This window comes from Geospiza fortis, unplaced genomic scaffold (genome assembly GCF_000277835.1).
Source record: "Geospiza fortis unplaced genomic scaffold, GeoFor_1.0 scaffold70, whole genome shotgun sequence".
NCBI classification, from domain to species: domain Eukaryota; kingdom Metazoa; phylum Chordata; class Aves; order Passeriformes; family Thraupidae; genus Geospiza; species Geospiza fortis.
This window is the reverse complement of record NW_005054317.1, coordinates 1,612,927-1,635,122: the sequence shown is the minus strand read 5'-3', so window position 1 is coordinate 1,635,122 and position 22,196 is coordinate 1,612,927. Positions and strand designations below refer to the sequence as shown.

Here is a 22,196-nt window from a genome sequence, read left to right as displayed (position 1 = left end):
CCCCGTACGGGACGGGGCCGCGATCCCGCAGCTTCCCCCTGCCGGGGGGGGTCCCGCCGGCCCTACAGAAACCCGAAACACCCACCCGGAGCCCGGCCTTTCCCTGCCCTCGCTGCCTGTGCGATTAAACAGTCCGCGCCGTGCGGATGATTTCAGTGCAGAACGCTCTGCCATGCAAAACGAGCGCAATTAATGCCTTTGAAACAATTTATGATTTCCGGCCTACTTCAACATGTATTAGCATATACCTGGTTTCTTTAATATACACTTTGTTTTTCCAAAACCACAAACATAGTTGCTGGAATTTCATGTGGAAGTGCTTAAGGGGTTGAAAGTTAACACCTTTGTGAGCCGAGCAGTCTCACAGTTGCTGCTAAACAAAAGCCTCTTTGTAGAAGCTTTCTCGAAATGTTTTCTTAACATGTTCCAAGTAGTTTTAGGCAGGCAACTAAAGTAAACAAGATGTTACCATGATAAAAACACTTGTGAAAACATTACAGAGTGCACTTAGTAGTTTCTTTCACATAAACTCCCCTTCATTTCATCAAAGTTAAATGCACATGAAGCAGATTACCAGCATCACTGCAACACGGGACTGCTACATCTCTCCAAAGGTCTATGTCCTTTCTTTTAAAGAATATATTTGATTTAAAAATGCTACAGCCAGGATAAAACACGTCTAACCCACAATCAAATTATAGGGGAAAAAAAAAGGGAGGGCTGAGGAATAATAAAACCCTATTCAGCCTTCTGAATTTTTTGCCCTGGCTACCCTGCTGAATAAACCACCCTCCCTCCACCCGGGATTTCCTGAACAACTTGCTGCATAAGGGGTATATATTCCTATCTTCCACGGTCTTTAAACACATGCAAATGAAATCAAGGATATAGTCAATTTTGCAGGAAAGTCGCTCTGTGCTACTAATTGCTCCTTTCCCGCCTGTGAGAAGGGCCCTGGTTAACAGGCCAGACACGTGTGCACCCTCCAGCCCTCACCTTGCTCCCTGCAGCCTGGCAGAGGCCACGGGGTCACCGCCCTGAGACTGGACTTGTTTTTGTTTTTAGGCTCAGGGAGTGCTCTGGAGCATGCAGGGTGCTGCTGCTTCATTAGGCAGAGCAGCAGCCCCTGCTGCTATCAGTTAGCTCTGACTGATAACGCATCACATGATAACCAATGGCTGATGGATTCGAAACAGAAACACAACACAACGACTTGCTAAAACTGCAACTTATTTCAAAAAGAAACAGGGAAATAAATGCGTACAATAGCCCGTGTATCTGCTGGTTCTGATAAGCATCCTCCTGTTGGCTGTGAGTGAAAGACAACTAGGATCGTTATTTGTACAGTATTTATCTTTGAAATCAAGGGCCCTGTGGTGTACCTCACCTTGGGAACAAACACTACAGAATGATCACAGAAGAGTGTCAAATCTCTGGTTTTGATTTACCAACAGTTATGATATTTCTTCCTCAGGAGGAAAAGAAATGAACCATGTTTTAGACCTGCGAGTCCTTTTTTCTCCCTTAACTGAAGAATCATTTTATTGGCATACAGGGCCTTCATTCCACATACAACTTCTTTTTGCCTTTTCACAAGGTAAGTGAAATTAAGCAATACTCGATACACAGGCTGTATTTCACTTGGTAAACAAGGGCTTTTCCCTTGAGGGGGCCATCAAAAGAGTGTCACAGATTACACAAGCATCAGAAAGAAACTTCAACCATCTACCTGTTATCTTTTCATTGAGTAATGAATTCTGATAAACATAATTTTAAGGCAACATAATTTTAAGGACAGATGCTCCACAGGAGACATGGAAGGCTACAGCATTTTATGAAGTGACACTCACTTCTTAACAGTGTCAATACACTGCTCAGGGATATCCATTTCTGCATTTGTTCTGGGTTAAATATCACTCTGAACAGTAAGACTTTGGACACTGCAGCATTTGGATGAGAAAATTTAGGTGATAAGTTTAGAAAGCTCACACAAAATATTTCTGTTGAAAGCTTTCAATGGAGACAAAAGCTAGACTGATAGTGAAAAAAAATAGAACTGATGGAGCAGCTTCAAGTCCAACCTGGGCTGGTGACAGTTTGCCGGTTATTCCTAATTACTGACTGCTGCATGTTATCTCCTCCAGGTGAACTGGTGGACTGGGTCTGTGTACTGAAACACCTCCAAAATACCATATAAAAAACCAGCCCTGCCTCCATGCTTGTGATTAAGAGCTGTGTTTTCTATGCATGGCCACCTCAAGCAGACCACTCAAGATTCTTATGGAATCTTCCTGAAAGCTCTCACCTGGAACACAGGACTAGCACAGGAAGCAAAGGTGGCACAATCTGACCATATGTGACCACACACTTTATTCTGCTATCTAAGGCTACCACAGCACCTTTCCCTTGCACTTACAGCAGTAAATTGAGAATTGTTTTAAAGGTCTAAATGCTATAGTATGGCATATGAATATAAATGAGCTGGCAAGTATGGCAAGATTAGCATTTATTTCACTTAAGTGAACAACAGGATGAATTACAAGGAATGAGGCCACCCTTCATGGAAATTTATGACTAGTACCTTCTTATTTTGTAATCCTCTTGTAATGAGAACCTTCTCATTACTGTACTATTCCTCACTTGTAATACATGTTTATAGTAGGACCAACTCCGCTCCTACGAACTCAGGAGGGTTTTGCCAGTGGAACCACAACCGGTCCATTCTGTTCTGAGAGCAAAACCCTATCTGTATCATCTAACATCACCCAACAAACATTCTCTGCTTGCTTTTGCCCTTCCCTCCCTCACATAAAAATCCAGGGAACCACCCTAGAAACAGCAGGTATAGCTGAACCTTTTGGGAGTAAGTCTACTTATTCATCCTGAAGAACCTCATGCATTTATGTGGACTAACTTCACGAGATGACTACTCTAAATGGGAGAAAAGTTTGTCCCTTTGTGCATTTAAATCACAAACACTGCTTGAGTGGCTGGTCTTTAGTGATCTTACAAGTAACCAGCCACAGAACTTGAGCAAAGATCAGGGACAAACCTTCAGCAACCTGGATGCACCCACAGCACGTGTGTACCTGGCGTCCTACCCAGACAAAGAACTCTTTTGTGACGGGAACAGGGGTGAGGCTGATGGTTTAGTTGTGGAGCAGCCATGTGCAAGCTATTAGGGCTCTGAGGTCCTTCCCTGCATCGGGATGCACGCACTACCACACACTAGTCCATAATGCACTGTTTATGCAATGTGTAAAATTGTGTTCTTTGGCAGCAAGGAAAAGGTCTGCAGCAAACTGCAGGGGCCCAATTAATATAATTATAGTTTATTTTTAGTAGTGTAGACTTTGTTCATTAGTTACTTATTTGACATAAATTAAATTTCACGTGATGTTCTGCAATTCTCTGTTCAATTATGGAGTTAATTTAAGACTAGATTTCTAAATTAAAGTGAAATCAAGGTTAAAACAAGGTTTTATTATTTACATGATCGATACTGCAACTTAAAAATTATTTAAATAAAATAAAAAAAAAAAGCTACGGAACTGCAAACGCTATTTTATAGCAATACACTGAACAAGACCATAATTTCCCCATGGGGCTAATTTACTATCCCCTGTTAAAACGTTCTTGAGCCTGATCCAAAAGCCACTGAAGTGAAAGGGAGCTCTCTGTTGACTTCAATGGGCTTTGCATCAGGCCCAGGGTGAGTGACAGCACACAGAATTTCAAGGCATGCTTTCTGTACAATGCAAGTGCCAAAAAAACCATCCTTACTTTAGGAAGGACTGGAAGTCTTCACATACTGCTTCACAGCCCGGCCATTTGCATACGCCGTGTCCGTACAGCGGGTGGCTGTGTGAGTGCTCCTCGTGGGGTAAACTGCAGGGGAGAAAGAGAACAGAGAACAAGTGCTGTAAACTGAAGGTACTGCTACAATTCATCCTCACAAAGACTCCTAAAGAGCAGCAACCACCAGATCCTGAAGCATCCCCAACATCTCATGGTACCCGCTGACTCTTGCCCATGGTTTTTCAAAACAGAATTAAATACCATTTGCAGTGTGAAACATGTGTCATTCTTACTTAGCTATCCTCCTACATTTCATTCATTAATTAAGAGGTTTGTAAAGAATTTAAATTAACACGGACGGGGGAGAAATCATTTGACAGACCTGCTTAATATCCTGCTTGATATTTTGCTAAAAAATTTATGAACATTGCATATTTACAACTCAACTTCATCGAGAAGTCATCTCCATACAGCAGTGTCCCATTACACTACAACACAGCCGGACCTGAGGCTTTCCTCATGGCTACAGAAAGGAAAGCATCAAATTTGCAGCCTTGGCTGTCCCACCATGTTATTTATTTACTAGGTTGGGGCTTTTTCTGATTGTTTTTTTTCTTCTTACAGGCTGTTTCACTGCACAAATACAGCCCACTTACATCCCAAGAAAGAAGATTTGAGACGTATTTTCAAATGCAAAATTCACCATAAAGAATAGGGGGCATGCAATCAAAGGATTCCTCAGCACGAGGGGTTAGTGGGGGCTATTAACTTTGCCTAAGATTGGGCAGGAACGTCACAGAGCCTCCTAACTACTGAACCCAGGGTTAAAGCAAAAAATTCATATGAGCACTAAGGGGTTAATCCTTCAGCGGGATTCCAATCAATACGTAATGATTTGGCTGCACTGATCCAAGTCATGAGATGCTTTGATCCAGGCCATGTGGTGCTCAGGGAAATGTATCTGTTGCACTCACTGATGAACCATATTCTAAAATATCTTCTTTATTCAACTTCTGCATGGAAACTTCCTAAGGAAAGGAATTATTTTTTTGCAACAATCTCCATAACCTTAAATGACTTTAAAATCAAAATGTCAAAATAATATTGAAATCTCTATTTTATGCTCACACGCGTATCTATTTTTCATGGCAAATCTTTTTGCTACAGTATGTCTGTGCTGTATTATGGACTTCAAACATACACAAAGGATATGAACACATACCAGCATCTAGGTGTGGCTTTTATGACTTGCTTCATCCTGGATTACAGGTAACGTTATGGATAAATGCCTACTTTTTGTCATTTTACTTTTACACACACCTGGAAATGCTGTTTATTCTTCTTCTGTAATATTATCTGTCTGTGCACTCTGACAAAATTGTGTTCCTGTATTATTTCACATGCACTGGATAGCCAGATCCCTGTAAATACACTCCTGAGATGTCATCCCAAGCACATATTAGTTGGAAGAGAAATTCCTGCCCAGATTATGCCACTTTTGACTGATTACTGAAGGTGCTTTTAAAAATTACTTTACATTGAAAAAATAATTTAAAAAGTACTGACTAGAAAAGGTATTATGAGTTTTACATGAACCTAATTAATTATTTCATTAATATAATTTTTTTGGCTGTTTACAAATAGTCTTTCAAGCATAAATATATCTATGTGCAAGGTAATTTCCTAAAAAAACCAACAGTAGGTGAAGAGCCTTACAAAGGCCTTCTCTATATACAAATACTATACTGGTTTAGCTGAATCAGTATTTTAAAAAATGTTCAAGTGAGGAGGATCTCGATAAAGTTTTTAAAAGAACTAAGGAACCAATGCATTATTTGCAAGGAAATTAAAAAAAAAATCCTGAGCCACACATTTCCTCAGCTAAGGAAGAGGCAGAATGGCTGAAGAACATCATGCACCCAAGCCAGAGGCATATGGTCAAACATCCTCTATATACACCTGAAAATTCAGAAAATAATGGGGCTTATCATCTGTTTCTATACCTGGATACAGCAAAGGGTGAGACAGGAGGCTTTCATGTTAACACTCCATTAAAATCCATAAAGACTACATATGAGAGTTATGATTTCAGCGTGTTTGGAAGAACAAAAAAAGAGGAAAAAAAAAAGAAAAAAGCAGTGAAGCAATGTATGAATCTACCCAGCGCATGTTACCCACACACTGGGACTTGTGATGGCCAAGTAAGGAGTCAGTCCCCCATGGGGTTTAAGCACTGTAAATCTCATTATAATATCAACAGGAGTCACATGGCTTAAACCCCCAGCAGGATTTTTAAAGTTTCTCTGTGAGAGCCTAAAGGCCATGGCCAAGTACACGGAAAGAGCCCTACTGAGATTTGTATTTATTTTTTAAATCCAAGTGCAAATCTCTTTTCTTTCCAGGGAACTTGCACAAGACAAGACAAACTATGCAGGACGTGACACCCTGGTATTGTGTCCAAAGAAAATGATGGAATGACCAAGACAATATCAAACTCTAAATGATGCTCAGGATGTCAAAGGCTCGTGCTGTCAATAACCATAAAGGCTGGTGCTGACTGTAAATGGGAACTTAAAAGGTCACTTTGCTAACTCGATGCTACGCGTAACACGCTTAACACCTACGCAGAGCTTCCACTGCCATTCAACCAAGAAGAGGAACTACTTCAACTTACCAAAAATAAGACATTTCAAAGAGGAAAAAAACCTCTCAGTCCTGAAAGACAAATGCCAGCCCTCTCTGCAGGCACTGTGCCATTCCGAAGGCAGCAACTCCCATCCTGCTCGGGGGGGTTTCAGCCATGCCTTTCGGTGACCTTTATGTGTCAGTATCAGATTACTGCTATTTTATCCATCCCACTTTTGAAGATATTATAGATTGCCACTTGTTCCCTGATAGAGCCTGAAGAAGCACCTCAAAACAAAACAAAGAGCGGGTTTATACAGAGGCGGATGTAACGCACAAAGGATACAGCCAGTGGAAATGAATGGAGAACTCTGTTGAACTGATCTAAGTACTCACTGTGTTTGGCCAAACAGAGGTGGAAAAAGAAGATTTTAATCCTGTACATAAATAAACAGCTTTGTGAGCATGATGCAAACCTATAATCTGAAACTGTTCACTGATATTTTGCCTGCACACAAGCACAGCTTCTGGATGCATCCTAGGTCTCGCTGCCGGAGACAGACTTTTAGAAGATCTGAGCATTGGCAAGCAGAAGCAAGTTTTAGGTCTGTTTGATTTCTAATGACACATTAGAGTAGGTGTTTGTTTCTGTCACTCTCTCCTTCCCAGGAATGCATATTCATGGTGGGGTACTGGTGATGCAACACCAGTTAGTGGAAATCATTTTATAACAAGACATAATTTTCGAAGTACTGAAGGAATAAATGACGTAAATTCAAGACAACATGGGGTTTCTTTCTCTTCGTAAGGTACTTGCATAAAAAGTAGTTAATGCAATAGAATTACATCCAAATAATGCAATAGTGATGCATTATTACATTGAACTACAGCAAAGAACACTGGCAAGTGAAATGTCTTGCGTAAGTCACTTATTCAGGACATACAAGAGAATAACAAAATCCATGTACGAGACTGAAAAGTGTGTAAGTGTCCACTTATTTTTTGCTGCTTCCAGCTCTGTTTCCAGTACAGAGGGGAAGGGAAAAGGGACAGGCACTTCCACAGCTTGTCTGGGCTTGCTGGCTAGAGGAGAGGAAATTTAACCTCTTCCTTCTTCCCCCTACATTGCCCCATAACCCCAAGGATCTCCAGAGGGTCTGGTAGCAACTTCACCTCCCATTCCTACAGCGATGGCTGTACTTGCACAGCCCACTCCTGCCAGCCACTCACCTTCTGGAATACACCTGCTGCGCTACAGCACCCTGGAAGAACCACACTCTGGGACACAACAGCACAGGAGACAGAGACACCAGAGAAAGCCAAGTGCTGATGGACAGTAAAAATGACACCCCAAAGTGAGATGGGAACATGCTGGGTATTGGGGAAAGCAGTGACCAAAACCCTGGCATGAAAGCTCCCCGTGCTCTTTAAATGGTTTCATTCAATCCCTATTTATTAACCACTGGGAACTGGATGGAACTCAGTACTGTGTTTGTATACCCACTAGCTAAGAAGTCATAGGTAGATACAATCCAGCTAAGCAGAAGCCTCAGTGTCTGTGCTTCTGCCACACAGTGGACCATATTTTAAATATTCATGATGCTGACACATACTTCATAATTCCACTCTCTTTCTTCCACATCTGCTTGGGCCAATGATCTTTGCCAAAACACTGGGGGAAGTCAGTGATGTAGAGAAGCATCCTTGACTTTCTATTACATTTATGAAGCATTTGCTCACGTTCTAACAGAGCTCAGAACACGCCTGAGCCACCTGCATGCTGAAAAATCAATACCACATCTCCTGCTTTCCTCCTGCAAGGAGCTGAAGCACAGCACCCTCACAAAGTGCAGAACTGCCTTTTTAATTTTACTTTATTCCTCAGGGTCATTGGGAAGTGACCTCATCTTTGCCAGCTGCCATGAAACTGATATCTGTGTACAGCCCAGGCAGGAGCATGGGGCTCTGTCTCACACCACATTCCCCCTCTCTCTGATTTAAATGGCACAGCCAGTGAAGCAAAATGCCACAATTTTGGTCCTGTACAGGAGAAGAAGACACACAGCTGGGAAGCAACACGGCTCTCCCAGAGTTGTGACTGCTTGGTGAGCTCTAAAGCTCATCAAAAGGCACTGAAAGAGTAAGGCTGCCGAAAAAGTCACAATTATCTGAGTCAGAAACACTCACTGTAACTGATTTTAAAATGAAACGGAAGAAGTAATGATTAAATCATTGTACAAACTGTACTCAAGTGCAAGTTCCTGCCTTCATGAGAGAATCAACTGAACACAGATGCAAAAATGTGTTTTGCAGTGAAGTTCCACCAGTGAAAATCCCTTCAAATTCTTAGTAAGGTGGCACAGCACCTCTTTCCTCTCTAAACTGTGAATTAAAAAACCCCAACCAATAACTAAAAAAAAAACCCAAAAAAACCAACTTCTAGATACTCATGCTCCTGTTCAAGCCTCAGAAACAGCCCAGGAAGCAGATATGTGATCTATACAGGGGGCAGTCTGGGCAGGATGATGCCTCTCCACCACTGGATAAAGCTTAGCAGAAGGTCACGGGCATGCAGGAGAGCTGGAATTTGATGTCAGTGGTCAGTGACAGCTCTTTCTACAACTAGCTTGCAAATTTTTGGATGCTTTTTAGAGGAGCATTTCTCCTCTTCCTCACTACTATAGTCCATGTCCAGACCTAGGACTAGAACCGGCTCATGTTTTACATCAAGCCCTATTGGAAGTAACAAGAGGTTATATTACATTTTAAATGACTACACCAATTTAAGACAAATCAAGTTAAAACTGCAGCCCACAGGCTGAAATCCTCTCTTCTAATCGGTGTGCACTAACTTGTGTACTCCTGTAGCATAAGAAGGGAAACAGCAGTGCTGCTGTAACACGAGGCCACCTCTGCTCTCCAAATCACTGCTCTCCATTTATCCCTCTTGTGGCACCATTCCCTAAATTCTCGTTCTGCAAGGAGAACACTGGAGAATCTGCAGCAAGACTAAGACAAAATCTGGCTGACATTCCCCTTCCCTTCTACCCCCACCCTCACTGCAAAGAGCAGAACCAGACTGGATAATTATAAGCATCATCTTCTGGTTTTGATCTATCCACTGATGGTCTGGATTATTAATCAACGTTATGACCCTCCAGCACTTTAACACATTCTCCTTCCAGTGGCAGTCCCTCTTCCAGCCCTGCAGGGAAACTGCCACAGGGCCTGGACAGTCACTGCCCTACATCCCTTCCTTGGAGAAATTAAATGTATTTCTAGAGCATTTAAAAGAAATGCCCATTGCAAAAAATCCATCACTTATCTCTGGTACAAATTCCACTCCTGCATTTGAATTAACGAGTTTCTCTATGATTTAAAACTCTTTATTTTTTTATTTCAACCTTGTGCCTAGGTACTGTGGTGAAAAGTACATCAAATATACCCAGACACACACGATTTGAAACGCCGGATTTTAAATTCCAGCACTGCTAACTAATGAGAACAATTTTTTCCTTCTTCTTCTTTGTAGCATCACTTCATGTACTTACATACCATAATCATATCCTCCTAGAGCCTCTATTTTTCCAGGGTGTAGATCTTTAATTCCTTTTAATCTGTCTTCATAGCCTATTCCCTCCAACTCCTTTATCATCCTAGCTGCTCTCCTCTATATTTGCTCTAGCTTCCCTTTATCCTTTCTGCAAGAGAGTGGCCAATTGTACATCACACTCAATGTGGTTTAACTGGTTCTGCATAAAGTAGAACAGGAAAAAAAAAAAGGACTCGGATGCAACATGCATGTTTATGCCTCCCATGACTGCATTTACCTTTTTGACTGACATGGCACAGAGTGTCCCACCTTAATTTCTCAACCCCGATTATGCCTCAGCCATTTCCCACACAACCGATGCTGAGCAGCTGACGTGTCATGTCAAACCCGCAGTTTGGAATTTTGATTTCCTAGCTGGGCTACTTTCTACTTATCCCTGCTAAATCTCATTTTATTCCTCTCTGAACAGTCTCCTAATTTATTCAGATTAAAACGGATTGATTCAGTATCTTCGTTTAATTAGGAAAAAAATGTGATCCAACCACTTTCTTGGGTTTTTGGGGGCTGGGGGGATGTTCTGCACGGTTTTCTTTTTTTTAGTTTGTTTTTTTTTTTTTTCTTTTTAACACTGACTTTTAGCACAGCAATCCCATCCCTCTAACACACCCAATTCACATGGTAGAGGGAGGTGGCAATGGCAAAGCTTTGGCCCCAATACAGCAACCCTTTTAAGAACACACACAAGTATAAAAACACAGGATTAGACCTTGGACTTCACTGAAATGGAGGTGTAAAATTACCAACGAACATACATACTTTGTAAAAAGATCCTGTTTGCCAACCTTATTTTACTGTAATTTATATTCTGTTGTAACATTTGAATTTATAGTAAAAGAAAACACTGAGAAACAAGATCTGTACTTGTTCAACAAAATTCTATTCTGTTACATTTAGAGTTGAGGCAAGTCTTCCACTCTTATATAAACTGGTGATACGTCAACAAATATGATTAACAGGGATTATTCACGTCAGTATTTTTCACCCCTGTCCCACAGGCACAACAAAACCTGCGCAGAAGGTGACTGTCACATCACACACAGCCTGGCAGTTTGCTGGGGGGGCCTTCGCTCACCCTACACCCCTGCAGCAGCAGCAAAGTGCCCTTGGGGAAATGTTTATAAAAATATAATTAAGACAAATAATGATTCCAAGGGAGAACTACAGCTAGAGCACTGCATTCTGTCTGCTGCATGCTCTCCCCTTGGAAGAATGCTGTTTGAAAAAGCACTAAAATGCAGAGGACACAAGCCTGCTTCCCCAGGGAAGCGTGCTGAATCATACAGGTAGTGTAAATATCATATGCTGCTGCAGGTGCTAGGCGGTCTATTTGTTTGTGTTTACTAAAAGGCAGAACAAATAGTCCCACTAAAACAGAACAACACTTGGCATTGGACTGATAGGTACCAGAGCAGCCACAAATCATATTCATGCAGTTAGATCTGAACTGCTGGGCAACACTAGAGCTTCACCCTGCTTTTTGGGAGAGCCTCTGTGCCATGATTTGCCCCTCTCAGAGCACAGAGAAGCTCAGCATCATGTCAGAGCATCCCACACCCAGGGAAAACGATGCAACAGCGGGAAAGAAAGCCAGAAAAAGACCAGAAGTACAGAACAGACTTGCATGACATACATGGCCAGCTAACATCGTTTACAGCTTTGCAACTTCTGAGTTAATTCACAGTATAAACAACAAGGAAAATGTTTCTTCCGAGCAAGACTTCCTGTAAACTGTTCATTAGAGCGCGCGGAGCGCAGGGCTGTGCACCTGCTGATTAACCATGCGCTCCAAGAATAAACACAAACCCCAGCCAGCCAGATTGTTCTGGAATTTGCTCTGAGCTGATTTTTCTTCCCCCATGTTATAAATTGGATTCTACAATAAAACAAACAGCAGAACATAGGTTGCCGAGAGTTAAAATCTACTTTTTACACTACATTGACCACAGCACCCACAGGCACAGCTACAATGTCTTTCTATGAATGGGACAGATTGCCATATGGATGCAGACACTGAACAAGCTGTACAACTCCTGGCGACAAGTGCCTAGGGGACTGTCCTATATTAGCACCACCTGTGCTGTGGAAATTGTGCTCTGTGTATGAAATGGTATTTTAAGGGCCCATCGTGATGTTATTTTTGAGTATACACAAAAAGGAAAATTACAGTTAAAAAGAATTTGCTGGCTAGCGGATCTGCTGCTCAGTTCCCGAGATCATCTCCCAAAGGAATAGCTCTCCTCTTTATTCATGCAGCCCAAAATGACAAGCTGTAACACATATTAGCAGTTTCCCTGCCTGGGCTTATACCATCCTTTTAGTGACAAGAATCTACTTTATAATATGTTTTCCTGATCACACAGAAGAAATTACAGGCCTCCTACCTACCACTACCAGCTATACAGAAAAACACCCCATGGCATTTCACAAACGTTGCTCCAGCAGCAAGCAATGCAATATGAATTTTCCTTGGGCTCCTTCCCCCACCCCTCACAGTGCAGCAGGTAGAGCCACAAATCCCGATTACCAAATTTAAATGTGCATCTCGCTACTTTGAAAATACAACTGTGTCTGCCTGACAAAAATAGAGCTTCAGATTAGCACAAGATGTTGAGGGAGCAAGGAGAAGGGAAAAGCAGGGAAGAGAGGTTTGAGCAGTACCTAGCTGCTCTACAAAAAGAGATTTCCCCCTCTCCAAACTGCAAGAAAAAAAAAGATGCCAAGAAAAAGTAAAGTAAAACAAATTGAATTAAAGAAAAACAGTTGTAAAGTGAACATTACAACCTGGGAAAAATGATGTCATTTTATTGAGAAACTCATTTTTTTCCATTAAACCACAGTGAAACGGATAAAGTTTATACAGTTTAATGGTGGAGTTTTACTTTAAATGCTGCTCAATATCTTAGCAGTACGATATAACATGATATAACAGCTGTCATACTAACTGCCCCATTTTTATTGAACAGCACAGAAAATAGTCACACAAAAGTCACCTAAGTCCTCTACTTCTACAGCCCTTTCAAGGGTGTTTCTGTTCTCAGATTCTGCTATATATGTTAAAAAAATAACACAGCTCTTTATCAGCTCCCTGCTCAGCTCTTCAGGACAATCAGACCCGACCAAATTCTGAGGAAGGACAACTTGCACGTAGGAGGGAATAAAAAGAAACAGAAATCCACAGGGCAGTAAACGAAAACCAGGTCCCTTTTTAAGAGTACTACATAAACACCTCTAATAAAAGAAGAGGACAAATTTTCATTGGACTTTAAGTATTTAGACAGGAATGTTTTAGTAAAAGTTTAACTGCAAAGTGCATGCAATTAACAGAAAGCCATCAGCTATTTCTCTGGTATGTAAAAATAGCATTAAGCTGTATTAAATGCACGTGTAAGTATCTCAGTTGCAAGAAAAGGGAGGAGATATGCAAAGCACTCAGATATCAAACAATGATCTGTTGGCCAGATGGAGGAATAAAACAATACATATGCTAAAATTTGGAAGAGTTCTGTTAGGCGTCTGCCAAGGCTCACCCAATCTATTTTAAGTGCTTTTTGATACATTAGCTTAGTGTTTGGAGTTGTACAACTGATGGTTATTACACAGGACCAGAGAGGAGTGAAACGCTGGCGTGCAGGAGCTCCCTGATGCTGGGGCAGCTTCCCAAGCATCAAACCCAGCACCCTGCTCCAGCCAGGGGCCACATCAAACATTCACAGGCTGGTTAACTTAGCATCTTTCCTAGGGAAAAGCAAGTAAAATAAGCTGCTTTTAGCTCAGTGCAGGAATTCCCTGAGAAGCTGATGAAGGAGCTCCTGGGCAGAGTGAGGAGCAAGTGGAATTGTACAACTGATTTAGCACCGCGGCAGACGGTGGGTGCGGGCGACGCACAGGAGGCTCCACACCCGCATCTGAAAAGCACGAACAATAAAAAGTGCCTGATAAGGCTCAAAACTGAAGATTAACAGCCCCAGGTCTGAGTCACAGCCGGTGTTTTTTCAAAGCTGATTACAGAAGAGTGACTCAAAGGGAAGCCTTCAGTAACTGGTGGCATTTCTTTGGCAGGGCAGTGAGTGCCAAGGATTCGGACACTGGGACACTTTGGGCTATACCTGCACAAAGTAAATGGAGATGGCCAGGCTGGGGCCCTGCTGTCACAGTGTCATCGTCACCAACAGCCCAAGCAGCCCCACAGCCATTCCAGGTGCAATGAGAAGGACAGCAGCCAAGTGAAAAGCAGGATTGTTTATCAGATACCCAGCTGGGCCATCCAGGCTCAAGTCTCCCACTCCAACCTGGCTTCACAGCAAGGATGGGAGGCACTTGAGCTGCTCAGACCACGGGTAAGAGCACAAAGGTCCTGATAAGGTTTGAGCACATGGAGCAGCTAAATACCTCTTGGGAGGAAAGGGCCCAGGAACACCTATTTCTTAAGGGAGAATGGATCTGAGGCAACCTAATCCAATGTAACTCTGGTGATGGTCAAAAACAATGATTTAAAATCAGTTGTAGGGAGCAACTGAGGGGAGCTGACACGGCTGAGCAGATCTGATGCTGGCACCAGTGCAGAATGAATGCCAGGGACTAAGTGGAGAGGCTGGCCAAGAGAGGATGGGGCCCTGGGAGCATATGGACTACAGGCTGAACTGTTTCATCCCAAGCATTAATAATGGACCCAAGTCTGTAATTCTTAATTGTGCTGAATCCTAATGCCCTCATCTAGGGCCTTGGGATTTTGATGGAGGATCAGCTGGCATGGAAGATAACAACAGTAAAACACGAGGCATTAGGCCTAAGCAGCAGATCAATGGTCTGCCATGCCATTCCTCACTTCCCTTCAGAGCCTTCTCCAGACCCTGTCCTCCTGCCATGCTGGCAAGAAAAAGCAATTTTAAAATCCCCTTGTTTATCCCATCTATTTTTCCTATGAGATGGCTGCTTGCTTACGTGGAAGGACAAGACTCAAGTGTATGTGGAGAGGGTATAAAGGCAATGAGGGGAAGAGATGGGACTGCTGGCAGATGGAGAAAGGTCTCTTGGACACGAAGCCTTTAACTACAACTCTTCACCTTACTTCTGGTAAACAACAGATGCACTTCTTAAATTAACAGGTCTGGACCTTCATTAACTCACTTGTTTATGTACAGCCTTCACTCTCCTGGCTCTGCTGCAGTCAGTACAGGATGGTACCAGGGGATGGGACCAGCACAAGGTGTTCAACAGCTCCACTGCAGCCTCAGACCTCCCAGTTCAAGCCCAAACTGGAGCAATCTGTGCCCACTGCAAAGCACTGATGAATTCTGCCCTGTTCTGGTTTTCCACACCCACCCACGTGGGGAATATTCCCAAGCATGCAGGTTTCAGGATGCCCACTGTTTATCAGGTTTTACAGTTAGTAGCCACTTGAAGTGACCGGGCATCCCCCTGCTTTGTTTTGGTGCTTTTCGTAAGAAAATAATCAAGTTTCTCCCAAGTAAGATGCAGTGGAACAAGATGGAAAGTGGGTACTGTCCCTGACATTTCTAAGCACAGCAGATGTACTTAACTGGCTCCTGTTATTTATTTATTTACTTCTGTAGAGAAAAACTGCTTGTTACTGAAGAAACCCAAATGCTGATAAGATGATGAGAGGTTTGCATGCTGGTTGATGGTCTCACTTTCCCTTATCCTGAATGAATACAAGTATCTATAACTAAATATTTCCCTTAGGGTTCTGATGACTGAGGTATGTTTATTGCATTGAGTGAATTTATATATATAATCAGCACAATAAACATTATTAAATTGTCTGAGTAAAATCAAAGCATGAAACACACAGTCAGTGCTGAATTCTAATGATGCTGAATGCCCATGATTGCATGGGGAAAGGATCTTAACAAGCCTTGATTTGAGCTTTGGCATCCGCCTCACAAATCACACGAAATGTTCCCTCTTTAATAGTGCTGAATATTGATAAATGTCTCTGCACGGCACAACAGGGAAGTTGGTCTCTATTGGCAATCTTTACCAAAGTGTGTTTTTTCCTTCTCTACACTCAAGGGTTTACCCTGAATGATTTAATTATAATTTTCCTTGTGTAAGACAAATTAAAGAGGAGAGTAGGAGTGTCATGCCAAAGCAGATTATTTATCTCCTTAACAGATTGCTGTGCACCAAACCCCAGAGCTGCTGCTGCTGCTGCTACTTACAGAAACTGGGCGAAATGTGGGACAAAAGCATAGATGTAATATACATTTAAAGCCCAAATGAATGAAAGCATTAACCCATTATTTATAGCTGGAATTGTTTCATTCCCAGGGAAGCCATACACACAGAGCATGCAGAATCCAAGTGCAGCACCACAGTGTTCCCTGGCCCAGGAGGGAGGGTGCCTCCTGCTTTTGAACGGATTTTTGCTTTTTGGATGTCCCGAGTGACTCTGGCCATCTACCTGCTGTTTGCTTGATAGTCACAAGGAGAAATTTTGCTGTCACTGGGCCCCAAGGACAGCAGCCCCACAGTGGGCAGTGTCACCAGTGTCACCAGAGCTGTGTCCCTGCAGCCTGTGCAGAACCCCAGTCTGGGCTGGCGGCACGGCGACGCGTGGGCACGCCAGGCAGCCAATGACTACTGCTCCTGCTATTTTAAACCCCTTGTTTATAACCAGAATGTGTTTTTACCCAAGATACAGAGCAGATCTGCTGCTCGCCTGCTGATTCTAACACAGGTGCCTCCTGTCTCGCAGGTCTGGAGCAGCCTGGCAACCTGACCTGTGGGAGCAGGAACCCCCTAAACACAGCCTGAACTATCCCAGTGACATGTGCCAGAGATGACAGTGATGATAGTAACTCCCACATAACCAACCTGCCTCCTGCAGCCCACTCCTTCTCAAAAGCCCAAGAGAAAGGGGTTGAAAACAGCTTTACAGCACACCCTAAAAGTTAATGTTACCTGTATATGATTATTTATGGCTGCTGGGCAGTCGTTATGATGTGGCTGTGCTTAACTTTTAGGACACTTACAGATTTTACTATGTGCTTTTTATTGTTGGTTAAATCTAAATAAATAGCTCTTGCTTGTATCCGATCAGAGCTAACATAAGGTTAGCACAGAAAGTGCAGGAATGAGGGGAAATCCACAAGTCAAAAACCTTCCCTGGCCAGCCCGGGCTGTGACTTATGTGACGGGAGGTGGAAGGGCTGATTCCTCCCTAGTGAGCCCTTCCCACAGCCCCATCTGACCTGAGCCTGAGCCAGGGACTGCCTCCAAAAGTCTCCTTAGATTTGCTGTGCTGAACCAGATGGGTACAAGAACACACAGGGATTTAACTCGAAGTCCAGCAAACTCATGCTCCCACCAGACCCATGATTTTTCTAATCTTAACTTTTGCAATCAAAAAATTACTAAACCCCTGCTTGTGCCTGTGCTTTCTTTTGCAAGCCCACTGAAATTTCACGTTCTATGAGCTTTCAAACATACATGTGATGGCACAGCACAGCAACTCTCCCCTCTCTGCTCACTCCCCACCTGGTACTCCCTGCCTGTAGATAAATATCCTTTCAGAAAGGAAACCAGTGCAAAATATCTCACCAAGAGGAGTTTCTCTGTCACATGAAATCCAGGCAGGCACCAGGGTGCCTGATGAGACTGCAACAAAACCCTTAAGTGCATCAGGAGGCATTCTCCTGCCTGTAGTCTCCTGCTCTACTTATGGATAAACATGTAATTCAATCACTGCAGCAAATGGATGGCATAAAGCTTCCATGCGCCAAAGAGAGGCAGGACAAAGCAAAGTCTGTAGCCCTCTTATTTGTATTCCTAAATATACCTATTTTGTATTTTGATATTTCAGAGAATTCAACAGATATGCAAGAAAAGTATAAGGCAAGCTCAATAACACAGGTATTGATTCCAGCACTGAGGATTTAGTCTTCCTAACTAAGACAATCTCAAACAATACCATGGCATGTTTATGCCTTCCTAATTAATCTGGAACTTGACTAATAAAAGCATGTGTATCACCTTGTCTGTAGATCCCAGCTGCCTCCAGGCCACAATTACAGGACTCAGACACACGGATTTCCAGGTCTGCTCAATACTATACACAGAGAAAATTCTTACTTCGGAACAGATTCCTGTATTTCCACTGCATTTCAAACTGAACTGAATCTGTTTCCTGGTTTAGACTGCCATTAGCACGCAGCACGTGCCTCTATTCAGTGAAAGAAGATCCATCTTGCTGCATGGGATTTTACTTTATATACTCAGTAAGAAAAACATAGATAAAAAATTTATTGAAAAGCCGTAAAACCATCTTGTTCAGTTCTACATGCAGAAAAAAGGGAATTAATTGTTTAATAAACATCAAATTTTTTTTAGTATCCCATGTAAGTCTTCATGAAAACCACGTCCTTGGCACTTACATCATTATAAAGGTTTTCGCTGATGTTCCCACACAAGTCCTTGCAATGGATATATAAAGGATGCCTTACACACACAGCACTTCTTCCAACAGTGGGTGTGCTCTCCTTTAAAATCTATCTATTTCCAGCAGCACTATTTTCTTAATATCAGAAAGATATAAGAGATATTTATATAGCTTCCCTAACAATCTACTTTCAGACCACCAGAAATACAAACTCTATGGCTTAAGAATTCCATTATCCTCTTTCTAATGAATGAAAGGAGGACAGAAAGACAAAGCCATCAGTTTCCATAAAATCCAGCTTTCACTAGTGTCTGCCGTAACGTTTCTAGATGGGCAAAGGGACTCTCCTGAATGCAAAGGAGCACTGCCCTCCCCACTGCACCCACTCCTCGAGACCCTTCCTCCTCCTCCTCCTCCTCTGGCAGCGACACTGAGGCTGCAGCCGGCGCTGGCACCCACGGCCCCGGCGCCTGGGCCTGTCTATCTCCCCAGAAGCAAAAGTTACGTTGTTAGACACGCCTCAGTGAAATCTGGGGGTGTAAAGAAACAAACCTGCAATAAAGCATCCTCTGGAATAAAGCAGAGCCCGCGCCGAGAAGCACGTCAACAGACAACCCCTGATTTAAGCCATTTCTTTTAACAATGCAAGCCGAGCAAGTATAAATTAACTCACACTTTTAAAAGCCAAACAACACCAGTTAGCTAATTTTATCAGCGGTTAAAAAAAAAAGGAAAAAAAGCCACTTTGTTTTAGAGAAACCTGGTGAACTCAAGCCTACCATGTCTTGTGAGAACAGAGAAAACAGAGTACAAAAAGGCAAATATGTTAGATAAGGCACCAAAATTTGGTAGAAAAATGAGGACTGTAGTGACCAATAGATTTTCTTGCTCCCCTCCAGCCTGTAAACCCAAAGCACAACAAGAGCATCACCACCTGTGATGCAAAACTCAAAAAAAAAAAAAAAAAACAGCTTCTTCACACTTCCCAATACGCTTATCCAATGCACTTCTAATTAGCTAATTGTGCCCACATTGATCCAATTAACAAGCCATAAAGATCTGAACAAAAGGAGCACATTCTGCCCAGTGGAGACTCCATTCAACCACGCCAACACCAGACACAGCGAGATGTGAAGGACAAAACCGAGGCCAAGGCGCTTGGCCACCGCTCCCGAGCGTTTCGCCATCGCTCCGGGACGCTGCTCCCAGATGCTCAGGGTGGAAAACCTGCAGGCACCTACCTCTCCCGTTTAGGAGTGTGGACTGATAGCTGTCCATTAGTTGAGGCGTGTGGGTTGATGATTAAGGAGGTCTTGGAGGGCGCGGAGGAGGAGACGCAGGTGGTGGACAGGTCCAGGCTGCTGTGGTTGTTGCTGGCTGCCTCCTCCGCTGTGTGCGAGCTTGTCACTTCCTTCCAGAGCTGCTGCAGCTCTGTTGGAATCATGCCTGAAACAAACAAATTGGATAATTAAATCAATTAACAGCTAATTCGGCCGTCTTCAAACAGTAATTAAATCAAAGAGTCAGTAAACAAAGCCTAGTGTTAGTTTTGCCTGTGTGTGTTTTTGTGCATGTATTTTTTTTTTTTTTTGATAACTAAATGTTAATACTGCACTGCACGACTCTGCTACACTCTGGTGTGACACCTGCAATACTCATGGAATGCAAAATCCGGGCTGTGGGGCAGAGGGATCCACACAACACCACACCTACACCAAATGTCATCTTAAATATTGTAATTTTTTGCAATTTTTAGACCAAAGGCCCGTTTTCAGAGTCCCTGTTTGGGCAAAAATCACTCCCATGCCCACAGCAAGGGTGAAAGCAAAGGTGGCCACAAGCTACTCTAATTTCAGCTAAGAAATTCAATTCCTTTATTTTTCCACAATTTATTTGCCTTTTTTTTTTTTTTTAGGAAAGTGACTACTTTCAAAAGTAGTTATTAAAAACTATTATTAAAAACATGGAAGGTCTTAGGAAAAAAAATACTCAGCTTTATTATTATGACAACATGAACCACAACATGACTAATTTTGTGCTTAAGTTTTAAATGATGACAAATAGCTTTGTTATTAAATACAGTTTTTATTAATCACTTTTAGACGTAAATTATGAATTCATATTGTCTTCCTGAAATGCTTTTCAAATTTTAACAGTCAAATTGATTATACTATGATTATTTCATTAACACACCTATCTTTCTCATTAATTTTGGTTTCTCGAACTGCTCACTTAATTGATGGATGTGTCTACCGAAAAACTGTATAACTTTCTATACAAGTTACACTATTATTACTGTCATTTCTTAGATCGATGCTAATGAGCCATTCAAAAGAAAAATGAAAACAGAAAATAAGCTTCAAGAAAAAATAATAACAAAAAATTGTGTTTTTTTAAATGTGCCAAAGTGGACACCAGGGTTAGGGAGACAACATTTAGTAACTGATGCAAGTGAGAACTGCAAACTCCAATGGGCCAAATGGAAGGTGAACCATGTGCTCACGCTGAGATCATGCTTTTGGATTGTGACATGATCCAACAAGTCAAGTTTCTCTCACTGCAGACTATTTCAGTGCTCTTTCAGAGAAGGCCATGGGAAAAAATTAGCAGTAGAGACACGTCACTCAAATATTCAGGGAAAAAATAATAATAATAATAAGCCAGTGTCTGTGTGTTTTTAAAGAGGTTTCTCATCAGTGTGCTTCCAGCTCATCGTTTGGGTGACTGTTCATTGTTTCAGCACGTTGTAGCTCTGGAGCTATCCTAAGGAAACCTGCCATTTTCTGAGTGTACAGCAGCAGCTCTCACAGGCATGTACCTCGCCCAACCTAAGGTACTGAAATAAAAAAAATAAGGCAGTATGCATTATATTCATTTGAAACACATAATAAAAAATGCCAAGGTCTAAATTTAATTTATTTTTGTCATTTAGAATACAATGGATAGATAATCATCTCAACGTGATCAGCCAAACATCTTTACTTTGCTAAACTGTTAAAGATTTTAATTATGCTAGCTTTGGAGAGCACTGGTCTAATGAGGCGATAGACTCCAGAGAATCTAAGTGGTTAAGAACTGTGAAATGAGTCTGATAGGATTTTTTTATATTCACCGTGGATCGTTTGCATATCAAAGAGGAGTAAATTATTGCACGACAGACCAATAACCTTCCCCGCCTTTCCCAGAGTAGCATTAACAAAAACAGTTGGTCTCCGGTAACGGTTTGCTACAAAAAAAATGCTGAAATCCTTAAGTATCTGCAATTAATATATATTAGGGAAGAGGCTTCAATTTATACATTAAGTGATCAGATATTCTTAGGACACATCCGTTTCTCTAAAGCCACGTCATTTTCCTTTCATCAGCCCCAAATGCCAATTATATTTTGATGGATTTTGTCCCAAATGAGCATTTAGTTATTAGACATATTCAATTATTACTTGTCCCCCGGAATTAAACCTCTGAGCAAATTAAACAAAGAAAAAGGTCAGTACACAAGCCCGTGTCCTGTTTTGCTGTGTGGGGGCTATTATTTTCAAGCACCTTGCAAAGTGACAGTGTGGGATGTATTTTTAGCTAACACGCTTGACAGGACTGTCTACGCACTAACAATTACCTGTGAGCAGGGCTGACCCTTACACACTGTTTACTCAGTTGAAACAATAGTGAATAGACTTGTCTGTTGATGATAACATATTGATATGAGAACATATGAGCCGACACCTATTTTTATTTTCCAGAATAAGCAAATAGGGAAAG

At 42.1% G+C, this 22,196-nt stretch overlaps 1 protein-coding gene across 9 annotated transcripts in view; it reads right to left on the bottom strand.

Moving 5' to 3' along the window:
- The window catches only part of FOXP1 (forkhead box P1), a 331,699-nt gene that overhangs the window by 42,832 nt on the left and 266,671 nt on the right, over positions 1-22,196 (bottom strand). For all 9 annotated transcript variants that reach the window (XM_031056354.1, XM_031056357.1, XM_031056356.1 and 6 more), the window contains 2 exons: positions 19,679-19,883; positions 3,784-3,888 (listed from right to left, as the gene is read on the bottom strand). In XM_031056354.1, the coding sequence (XP_030912214.1) occupies positions 3,784-3,888; positions 19,679-19,883 (310 nt within the window). The remainder of the gene's footprint in view (positions 1-3,783; positions 3,889-19,678; positions 19,884-22,196) is intronic.